The sequence below is a fragment of the Gavialis gangeticus genome, unplaced genomic scaffold (genome assembly GCF_001723915.1).
Source record: "Gavialis gangeticus isolate Ggan-Ray unplaced genomic scaffold, GavGan_comp1, whole genome shotgun sequence".
Classification (NCBI taxonomy): domain Eukaryota; kingdom Metazoa; phylum Chordata; order Crocodylia; family Gavialidae; genus Gavialis; species Gavialis gangeticus.
The window spans coordinates 42888851-42900864 of NW_017729029.1; the positions used below are offsets into that span (position 1 = coordinate 42888851).

The window sequence follows — 12014 nt, forward strand, 5'->3', positions numbered from 1 at the left end:
ACTCCCCCCAAGCACCAGAAGAGTATCCCCATTTTATAGACGGCAAAACTGTGGTAGCTGGGGACAGATTTATTTTTTTAAGACACTGGGTGCTTCTGCACATCCATTAATGTGCTTTTCCTAATGCACATTTAGTACCTCCAATGTGAGGTACTAAATAAATGCACATTAGGTTGCCCAAATGCACAGTGCTGAAAGCGCACGCTTTTTAAGTGACACTTAATGCACAGAGTAGCCTATTTACTGTGCCATAGCGCAGGGGTTTTCAACTGGGGGTACGTGGCAGCGGTGTGGAGAGGCCGGCAGCACTTCCAGTTTTGCTGGTGGCACTTCCGGTTTCACTGGCAGCACTTCCAGTTTTGCAGCTGTGCGCTGCACAGGGAACTCCCCTCCCCCCCAGCTCGTCAACCAGCCACCGGGGGACCTAACCCCTCCCCGCTCATCAACCAGCCACCAAGAGACTCCCTGCTTCTCACCGACTGCTGGGGGTACCCTGACCAAAAAAGGTTGAAAATCCCTGCATTAGACTTTTTACGCAGTTTTTTATGCAATGCTTTAATGCGCAGAAAATAGTCTACTGCACATTAAAATTCACATGTCGATGCACCCAGTGAGATGCCAAAAATGCAGATAAATGCTTAGTAGAATTCTGCTAAGTGCCCGAGTGTTTGAATCTAGTCGAGTTAAACAAATAAAAGTCATCTGAAAACAAAGTAATGCCTAAAGATATTAAGCTCCCAGGGGGAGGGGGGGAAGAAGTCTTTTCTAAAACTTGTTTTAACTTTTGATTGTCATTCCCATAACTAATTGCTATCTCCACAATAACTGTTATGTAGCACTGTGAAGAAAAACGACGGGAGGTATTTTCAGCAAACCCCTTTAGTTTTAAGTAAATAATTGGTTTAGCCTCATAAATAATTACTTCATTTGATGAATCATTTCAACTCATTTTAGGTTTCAGTAGTATTTAATAGTCCCATACAGTAAAGTAATTGTGGAATTAGGAATTCATTTGTCACTCATGTAACTTATTATTTTAATTAGATCAAGTAAAAAAAAAAGCTCTCTCTTTTTTAGAAAGATAATTTGTGACATTCAATATGTTCATCATTTCAGCGAGGGTACAGCAAATTGTCTTAATATCTAAATGCATTACCAGAGTGTACGTACATGCACATGCAGACACTCAACATCTGAGCCCCCAACCAAAAGGCCATGATATTTTCATAACGGTGACCTTGACGCCTTTTTTCTTCGATGGAAATCACATACAACTTCTGTCCAGACATGCTGAATGAAAGAGTTGAAACTGAAGAAAAAAATGTTCTCGGGGCATGGAAAATAGGTTTCTGTCCACTAGGGATCAGCAACAATCTCTATGACTGCAAATAATTTGGTGATAGGAAATGAGATGCCAGGTAAAAACTGCCTTTCCCGGCAAAACATGAGTCAATAGTTCCCAATGCTTTGCCCTTATGAATGGCATTGTACATCCAAGTATCTCAAAGCACTTGCCTAGCAACAGGGAATTAACCTGCCTAGCCCCTCTGCTGAATAGGTATCTTTCCCTCCATTTTACAGATGGGGGAGTACAGGGTACAGAGAATTGAAGTAGTTTGTCCAGTTTCACACAGTGGGACACACTCAGAAGACCCAGCTCTTCCCCAGCCCTGTGCTTAGTAGTCCCTGATTCAGTGCCAGAAAGGGGAACACAGTGCAACCTACACTACAGACATCTGAAAGCCAAGAGAGGTCAACCACTTTTTACCTTAAACTCTGATCAGAGACTAATGATGAGTATTTACACCAGCTAATGTTTCACTATCACATGAGACTTGGGGCATTGCTAAAGCCTCTATAGTCAACGCCCCACTTTTTATCTCATTGAAGAGGCAGCTTATATATTTTCAGGCTGAGATGAGGTCAGCAGACCTTTCAGAGTCTGACCTGGCAGCCATGAGAAATGAAAAATGAGGATCCCATGGAGACATGGAATTGGAGCTAAAAAGCAAGGCCGGTCAGTTCCCCAGTTCCCAAAGAGGGCTGAGGGGGAAGAAGGGCAAGGGTTGAAGATTGATGAGGTGGGCAATAGCTCATATTTACATATCTGGGGCCAGTTTGACAGGAGAAAAAATAAGTTAACCCAAAAAAATAGAAATCTAATCTACTGTAGGCTTGCCGACTTGTCAGAAGTCTTCGAGCAAAGCAGCCACACTCAACTATGCAGAGGTGTTCCAACGAAGCACCCTGGCCAATAAATCTGTGTGATTTCCTGTTCGGAGAGACAGACAGAGAGATATGGCTAGGGATGGGCAGAGCTGTCTGCATAAAGGAAGAGTCCATGTTTTCACCCCAAACCCAAACCCAACCTCTCCAAGGTTAGGAAAAGTTCAGTTCACTTGGTGGTGGGGGACTTTATTTTTCACTGTTGTATTTTTTCTGAGAGAGCTGGAAATTAGAGAGACAAATTATTCCTTACCAGTGGCAACCAGAAGTAGTGGAAATGTCTCACAAAAGCCTTTTCTCATGAGATTTCCAACCCAAAAGGTTTGGGTGTACAGTTTCTGGCCCCAGATAACAAGTGGCTTTGTTTAATAGTTCTGCTTGTGGTGAGAATTGCTTCACACAACCCCACTATTTCCTCACCCCTCTGTGTGCCCCTTGCTTTGCAACCCCTGCCCTGCTTTCCTCTTTTTCTGCAGCGCATAGTGCAAGATAACAGAGGAGGAAAGCAGTTTCCAAGTCAAAGAGGCTTTGTTGTAAGGTCTCAGGAGACACCATGCACGATGATAACAATGTTCCAGGGCTCCAGCTGTTAGATAAGAGTCTTCTAAGCCAACTACACTTTTTTCTGGAAATACAGGCATCAAAGAATAGGAATTAGGAGAGAGTTTCAGTTTTTACCTATAGGGGGTGCGTCTACATGTTCATTAACGTGCGATAGTTACTGCACATTTAATTTAGTACGTGTATAATCAAGTACTAAATAAATGTGCCGTAACTAGAGTTACCTTGCAGTGGTGCCAGCAAATGCCTTTTTAGTAACGCTACTGCGCAGTAGCCTAACAATACTGCGCAGCAGCGTCTTAGCATGGTTTGTGCTGTGACGCACTACTGCACATTGTTATTAGGCTACTGCACATTAAGCATCTCATGTAGACACACCCAGGATAGACCTAATCCTTGAATGTTTTGCTGCTTAGATTTATCCAGGAATAGTCAACATTTGAAGACCGCTAGAATGAATGTGGTGGAGCTCACATAGCTTTAAAAATCTCACGAAATACCCAGGCTGGTGACTGTACAAGGGGTGTCCTTTCAGTATCACCATCAACTTACAATCATCATTTCACCCCGATACTCCTCTTAATGTTTGGGCCTCCTCAACTCATACAGCCTCAAGCAAACCTGTAAAGACTGGGCATGCCAAGCTCATGGCTCTTCTCCAGCTTTGAATGGCCAGTATTTATCATGTCACTTCACTCACTGGGTATGTTTCTTTTACAGAGAGACCAAAAATCTATGAAAAGGAGACTGATTTTGAGAAGGTTGAGCGGGTGGAACTGGGAAGTAAACACAGACTTCAGTGCACTGCAAGTGGCAACCCTGAGCCCGAGATCCACTGGGAGTGGCAACCATGCGACCAGACAGGACTTCAGTAAGTGGTTATGCATGGGGCTGTCTTTGAAGGAGAAGTTCAGCATGAGCAGCTCGAGACATCCTTTTCTAAGACATTGTGTCCTCATTATGCTCGGGTGCCTGCGAATTGAAAGAGTTCAAAGGTTGGGTGCAGCATTCATTTATTCATTTCAAAGAGCAAGTCCCCTGCCCACAGCATGGACAGCAGAAGTGATCTGAATCAATCCCAACCCAGAGAGGTCCCTTTGGCTAATGTTATTCAGCCCTTATCCCCTCTGCTAACAGTGTTGACAGAATTCTTCATCTCTGTTGAAATCGGTGGGAGTTTAGCCATTAAATTTATTAGCAGCAGGGCAAGATCTTTAGGGCCAGGTGTGAAGGTGGTTTGTGCATTGTGAATGTCTGTCCATAGTCCTGTTCCGAGACTAAGGAGCTCATTTCACACAGCAGATGGTTACCCTGAAGCTACAGTAGATTCAGAAAAGTGATCAAGAAGGGAAAAGCGGTATCACCCCATTGCAGCTTCTGTGAGAAATAATAATGACGCATAAATAAGGATCTTAAGAGGTTTTTGTTTTTTTAAGGCAGATGTTACTGGTTGTTTTAAAGAGGCATTCATAATTCTCACCTGACTTAAAATTTAGGTTTGGTAAAAAAATAAACTTCTACAGAGACCTGTGACCCACGGAGAAATTTCCAAATCTTTGCATTCCAATAGAAGCAGCTACTTCGAAAACAAACAGACTTTCCCCCGCAGAATTTGCAGCCACGACTGCAGGTTTCATACATTCCTAGCTTGTTAGGGCCAAAGGAACTGTAATAATCAACCAGGCTGACTTTAGCCAGGTTCTGAAGTGTAACAACAGAAACAAAACCGGCTCCATTGATTTTCATTATCCGAGCTGAGAAATAAAAAAAAGAAAGAAAGAAAATGAGCAGGAGGCAACGAGTGAAAAGAAAATTGGATTTTCAAAATCAATCCAGCTGCAGTAGTCTAAGGAGTAGCAGAACCAGGGAAATGTACTTGTTTAAAGCAGAAGCTCTGATTCTCACTTAAACTAATCACCACTTTTATGCTGTTCTGACAGTAAACAACACCCACCTGGTGGCTCCTTTGTGTTGTCAGAACAGTGCCCAGGCCCCCTCTTGCTACCAGAATCAGGTGGGGGTTGTTTTTACCTGACAGCATCCCTTTCATGTATCTGTTTGCTTCTGTATATTTTCTGGTGTGTTTGGGTATAGACCAAGGAAGCAACGGATTTGTGTGAGAAACCCCCAAGGGCAGATCTGAAGGAAGAACGTACCCTCTAGTGCAGAAAAGGCAGCCTTCTTATCACTGCAGGGGCTATCGATGGGCAAAGCCTTTGAGGTTCAGGCTCAGTGTGAAGTCCAAGCAGATGCTCATCCACACCAGCTCCACGTGTGCAGGTGGGATCCTAGGGGCCTTCTTCATTGATTCCTTCTGAGTGGCTGCCCACCCATGCCAAGCTCCTGTGTCGTAGAGTGGATGGAAGGGGCAGCATGAACCAAGTGCTTGGCTGTGAGCATGTCTTTGCTAAAAAACTGGCAGCAGCAGGAGGGTTGATAGAAGCAGATGAAATCCACCAAGCCTGCATCTGTCAAACAGGAACTCAGCGAGTTAAAGTGAGGTGCTTCGTGATGTTTCTTTCATGCATAGAAGTTCCTTTGTTCCTGTGGAGATGTTAGCAGAGCGGCCTACAGGGAGAGGCCTTAGTTCAGACCTAAAAGGGGAGGGCTTCGCTCGGTGAGCCCCCATGGGAAATAAGGGAGCCAAACCTAACAATGCTGCTTGCAGTTTAACTCTCTTCTGCCATGAGAAGGCTGAAGTCAGATTTTCCTTCCACAGGCAGATGTGGGAATATGGGGAGAAACGTGCTGTTTGGTTCCTCCCCGCCCCCTCCTTTTACTCTTTCATTTGCAAAATAGTAGTGGAAAATGTTTGAAGCTCAGGTTGCAGTTTCAACTCTTTTTCAAGGTTTTGTTTGATGACAGGCTGCTGGACACAGACAGGCTGCAAAGAGCAGCTCCCAGACAAAGCTAACTTAGTGCAGCTGCTTCCCCAAAAAGTTATGTCCCCTTACGCCTACCTGGCTCTGTAACTCTACGTATCCCAAACTTTCAGTCTCAGCAATGGTACTGTGTCAACCCAAGTGGTAAAAGAAAGAGTAGCCCAGTAATTGGCCTTGAGCTGGTTCACAGATGCACTTACCCTCCCTCCTCCCCGTGCACGTACACAGAAAGAAGCAGCTGAGGATTTGTAGACCTTTGTTAGTCTTTGCACTGGCTTCTTTGCAAGGGACTATCGCTAAAGGGCTTTAGATTAAACCAGAATGGAAATACTGTAAGGCAACATGTCAGGAAGAGGGCTGAACTGGGTGCCTTCAGTTATCTGTCAGTCCCTTCCATCCAGGGTGGAATAGTAGACTCTACACTGGAAGTACAATAGCCCCGTCCCTGTGTTAGCAGCACACATGGTATGGGCATAAACATTGAGCTGATTCAGACTCAAACACTTGACCAGGCAGCAAAGGACCTTGCATAACCCTGTTCTCTGTGCTCCCTGAGCCATCCAGTCTCTGATGTTATCACTTTAAATACAATTGCAGAGTGGTGTCTACTTCTGCTAGCCTCCGGGACAGCCTTATCTCTCTCAAGCAGAAGCTGTAGGAGGATTCCTGTGGGAAATGACACACTCCCCACCCTCTCCCCATTTCCTCCTGTTGTTTCATTTCCTCTCCTCCTCTCTCTCCCTTTCTTTCTCCATGTACTCAAGAGCCCCACCATGCTATCATTGTTCATTCTCCATGTAGCTGTAATGTGATTTGCTTCCTTTGAGGTCTGGCCCTCATGGCCATAAAGTGGAATTGCTTATAGGCAACTGTGAAGGGCACTTTGTGATCACGCTGCTCCAAAGGGCACTAATGCTGATGAAGCCTTTGCTGATTCAGAGTTCAGCACATGCCCTTTGGTGGTATGGCAAAACCACAACTGCTCCAGCAGGTGCACTACCACAGGGACTTTCCATATTAAGGGCCTGGTTGTCACAAGTGCAGCTACCACAACTCCTGAGGAAATCAGCGGGATTTGTGGGTGCTCCCTGCCTCTGAAAATTAGGATGTATACACTGTGGTTTAAATTTACCTTCTCTAATCCTGTTTGGATGCAAGGTTGAACTCCTCTGGGAAGTTCAGACTCCCTCCTTTCCTGCCCAACTCATTGAAACCTTGGCACCTCTACCAAAACTGCAGTCATGTGTGCTGGGCATGTTGTGATCAGAGCACATCACTTTTTGCCAGCTGAATTCCATTTACTAACCCACCATCATACAGTAATAACCAACCTGGGCTGGATTTGAACTGACAACTTTTAAATGAAATACACCATAGTCCAGCACAGACAGGCATTTCCTGAGCTATCAGACCCTTTAGGGGGACTAGAGATGAAACTTAAGTGCTATTATACTCTGTAAAGTGTGTGTTCAACTCTGCCTAATGTGCAGAGCTGTAGTTAGGCAAGCCAGAAAGTCACTTGTCTTAAACAGAGCAAATTCTCCTTATATGATTATAGGACACCACGTTCTCTCTTCATTATCTAGCCTCAATTTTAATTCTTGAATGTATGCAAAATACTGAATTAATTTTCAGTGAATATGCATTATTATTATTCATGGACTTTTCCACTTCTCCCTCCTCCACTTTCCTCAGAGACTCTTCTCCCTCCTCCACTCTCCAAACCCTTCTCCTGCAATTACCTTGACTGCTTGGCTTTTCTAGGCTGAGATACAGACAGTCTCGCCATTTGCTCCCTGCTGTTCAAGTGACTGGGGTTCTGAATTGCAGAACGTACAGGAAGGCTCTGATATGTTTAATGAGCAGCGGCTGTAATGATCTGCAGGTGTAACTCCTGTGATTCACACTTGTGTGGTTTGATGCAACTACCCAAGACTGCTGTATCTTTAGTTATTTTGTAGGAGTGCCTGCAACAACAAAGCATGAACCGGTCAGTGGTTTGGGCATTAACCTGCACATGGCTGCAGTTCCCTCCTTCTCCAGGAGGTCAAATCATAAAATCTCTGTGTACTGTAATTCGCTATTCATAATGTGAATAACAATGTTTCCTCGTTTCTGGGATGCTTTAGTGGGAGCACGTTCAAGATTGTAAGGCACTCAGCTACTGCAGCAGTGTGGCCATACAAACATCTCAGACAGTAGCACAGGAATGTTCAATAAGCCGAAGATCTCGGCTTGCAGACTCACCACATGCATTCATCAGAGAGCCGGGGATTTTTCATTGCTGTTGGAGTGCTGAGCTCTGTCTCTCCCATGTGAAACGTCTCAGCATAACCACCCAGTCTGCACTGGTCTTTACGCTGGGTTAAAGCTACATGAATTTCTCACACAGTTTGAGTAACCAGGATGGCTAGAACCAACCCACATTAGAATGCCTATTAACTGCTTCTACATGCTGTTAATTAAACTCATTGTGTTCTCATTGTTTGCTAACTTGGGGACTGAAGTTTAGGTGCAATCTGGCAGGTTAAACCACATTTGAAAAAAGATTTTTCTGGATAAAAGCTTAAACCAGATTTTAAAATGGTTTTCCAAATCAATCTGAAATGCTATGATGGTGGGAAATCTCCACCGGAAGGCGGACATTTTTATCACTCAGTTGTCATTGGTGCTTTCCAAAGAGCCCAGGGGTATTGCTACCGAAAGAGGCCATCTCTATTTGAATGGTGCCTATTTCTGCCACCTCCAGTGAATCATGCTTTTCAATACCATCCTTCTTTTTCAACCTCCAGATGCAGACCCCATCAGCAAAGAGTCGTGGTTCGGGAAAACATCACTGAGGAAGATGGGTCCATGGGCAACAAAATAAAGAGCATTGAAACCATATCTGTGATACACGGAGAGAGAAAAAAGGTATGTTTCTGGGAGCACTGATATCATGGGCAAAGAATTGAAGAGATGATGCAGTCAAGTAAAGATGCAGGCCCCGTGTTTCTCAGGCACTGATTTCCCTTTCACTGCTAACTGTTAACATGCTTTACATTCCACAGCCCTGGGATCATTTTGAGCTCTTGACTGTTTATGAATGTTTAGGACTCTGGCAGTGATGTCATTTTTTCTTCTTGAAGCTCCCCAAAGACCTGGGGGTCAAAAACCTTTAGGTCTTACTCAGCCTTGAGAAAGTGTAAGGCAAGCATTGCATAAGGGGGCAAGGTGGGGCATAAGAGCACAGAGGCAATAATGGCCCTAAGCTGTTAGTACTTTCCATGTGCAAAGTGCTCTATGGTGGGCTGAACAGCTAGGCTACCAATACCATTGTGACGGGGGAAAGCATTATCTTTCCAACAACAGTAGCTCAGGATCTACATTATTAAAGGGGCCCACTAAGTTTGGGTACCTCCAATTCTTGGGTGCTCAGTTTGAGGCAGGTTGGCCTCATTTGCTGAGGTTCCAAGTGCCTGCAGGTCCCCTCCCTGCCTTGTGGTTGTTCATTACCCCTGGGGCACCAGCCACCCCACAGTGGATTGTAAGGGTAAGGCTCTATCCTGTCTCCTTCTGCCCTGGCTGGCCGTGTTAGCTAGCCACAGAACGCCTCCTGCAGACTCCAAAGAAGGGGCACAGTGAGTATACTCCCTCTGTGTACTTAGAAGAGCCGGTTGATGCAGCATCTTACAGAGCTTTACCTAGGCGCATGCCTTAGCTGAACAAACTTGTGCATTTCAAAGACCAAGATGGTGCCATTTATCAATGTCCATTCCAATCAGTGGCAACTGAGTCTGTGAGTGTTTGGCTCTAGGTATACAGATTTTGGATCCTGCCCCAAAGAAGGTTTGTGTTTTGGCTGAGGCAGTTGTTTAACCCATAGTCATTGTACTTACTGGGGTTACTGGTCTTGGGGTGCTGTCACAGTTCCAAGATATTTATATGCACATGCCTGGGAAAAGGAGCAGAGAAGCCTTGGATGTTGGGGGGCTTGATCCTGCCTGGTACTGAATGCTTTGGTCCTGATCCCACAAAGCACTTAAGCATGTGGTCCTCTTTATGGGCTACTCACATACTTAAGCGCATGCTGATGTGCTTCCTTGGTTCAGGTCCAGTACAATCAGCACCTGGCAGGATCGAGTCCTTGGCCATCTGGTCTTTCTCATGGAGACTTTCCAGTGATCAACATAATCTAAAGCAGAGCTCTGAAATGTACCTGTGGGGGAGAAAACCACAATTGCCATTTAATTCCCAAAGTTGTCTCTGTGCCATGGCTACCCTATGTTTATGGATGTGTTTAAGTGTTTTGGTAACACAGTGTCCTTTACGCTTTGTCTTTACCTACTCCCTCAGTGCCATAATTTTCGATAAGACACAATCAGTTGCTTCTGAAGAATCTCAGCAATTGCTGTTGAGAAGGGGCCATTGGCTCAGCCTTTAATGGGGCAGAGAACATAACAAACCATTCCAAACCTGTGATACAGGGTTTTATCTTTAAAAAGGCCACTGAAACCCTTTCTGGGTGGAAAGGTAAGTTCTTCTGGCTCACCAGGGGCAGGTGTGTGACAGTTTGTTTCCAGGGTGGGATTTCAGTCTCACTCACTGGGAATTTGGGGCCTGAATACAGGTGGGTGCTGTGAGAAGAGAGCCATATTGGAGCATGAGGTGCTCAGAGACTGTGGCATTGGGACCATGTAGTCTCCCAAAATAGAGAGCTTCAGCATCTTCCACCCAGATTTCTCTGTCTCCTCTCTGGCCCTCCACGAGGTATTTCTTTCTCTGGCAGGTAAACTTTTATGGTCCTTCTGGGGGTGAGTGAAGCAGTTTTGTAGCAGACATTGGATCCTAGTCTTCAGTCCCCTTCTCCCTCCTTTGTTCCTCTTTCTAGATTTCAGTCTTGAGTTTGTGTCTTTGTTCATTTCCAAAAGCTCAGCACACACCCTTTGTACTTCAATGGTTAAATGTTTCATTATGAAGCTGCCATAAAAAGATACTGCCATGAATTATATCATCTTGCAATTTATGAAGCCTTCATTATTTTCCTCTTCCCCTGACCCATTGGTTGGAAATGCACTCTGGTGTCTCTCCTAATAACTGTGCATCTTGATTAAGATTTATTCCTATTAATAAAACTGGATTCTGTGCATCTCAGATTTCAGCACTCTGTCTGCCTGCTTATGTTACTGGGCAGTCCCCTCCCCCAGCTTTATGAAGTCTAAACCTATCTGTGCGAAGTTTAGTGGAGATAATAGCATGTAAAGTAAGGAGCACACTGTTCAAATCTTGTAGCCTTCAGACTCTTCCTTGTGTTTTATCAGTGGTCCTTCCCACCAGAACTGAAACATACAGGAAATAAAGCAGTCCTTTCCCACCATGTCCTAACAAGTAATTCATCTGCATTTGACTAGCCAAATGAAATAATAAAGATGTTGGAGACTGGGTTAACCTGGCTTTTATTGACTGTGTTAGGAAGCTGGGATCAGTGGAGATTGGTTATTTTTTCCTTTGTGACTTGAGCCTGTCCTGTTTTTGCTGAAGGCCTGCAGAAAAGAGGGTGAAATTTTCCTTGGTCTCTAGAATGTCAGTCATGTCGTTCCCAGTCTCTCTGCATTTCAGTCTCAGAGAGCTCCGGCGATGCAGGTTTGTGTAGCAACATTTAAAAAAATAATGGAGTACCATATTTCTTAAAGTGTAGGTTGTGTTTTGAAGCCCTATTTTGTGGGGCGTAAAAATCTAACTCAACTTATACACTGTGCCGCATCAAAAAAATGGGGCACGAGGCTGGGCTCAGCACTCAGCTGGCATGACCCCATCCCCTGTGAGCGGCACTGCCTGGGCCACACCAGCACTACTCACAGGGGAAGAGGCCACACCAGCTAAGCATCAAGCCCAGCCCAAACTTATCAGTGCCTATAAAAATACTTACCTTTTTGATCAAAAAGCCAGGGGTTTACCTATACGCTGTGTCAACCTATACACCATGAAATATGGTAACCCTTTTAGTTCTGTGAAAGACAAAGACGTGTAAACAGACCCCCACAATGAAATCTCGCAGAGTGAGGAGCTGCTGCCTAGAGCCAGAATTTTGCTGTCCACTGAGTGCACTGGGTTTTGAAGTTTCTTGTAGACCCTGTATTTTTTAAGCCTTGAATTTGCCATGGGTCAGTAGTCAACCAAGAGCTGTTATGCTGCTAGTGATGATTTTACTCAGCTGACACATGTGACCACTTTATAACGATGACATACTAGGGTCCTGAAGCAGCATTTACACATTAAACTACATTATCCTTGCAGGGTAAAGGAGGATTATATTTATTATTATGAAGTTAATTTCTCCCTCCTTCCTCTGTGGAGTTCTCTGCC

General features: G+C 44.6%; 1 protein-coding gene across 1 annotated transcript in view; it reads left to right on the forward strand.

Moving 5' to 3' along the window:
• Positions 1-12014, forward strand: part of LOC109300700 (vascular endothelial growth factor receptor kdr-like) — a 109053-nt gene that overhangs the window by 33348 nt on the left and 63691 nt on the right. The window contains exons 7-8 of the mRNA XM_019521486.1: positions 3508-3658; positions 8462-8582. Of these exons, the coding sequence (XP_019377031.1) occupies positions 3508-3658; positions 8462-8582 (272 nt within the window). The remainder of the gene's footprint in view (positions 1-3507; positions 3659-8461; positions 8583-12014) is intronic.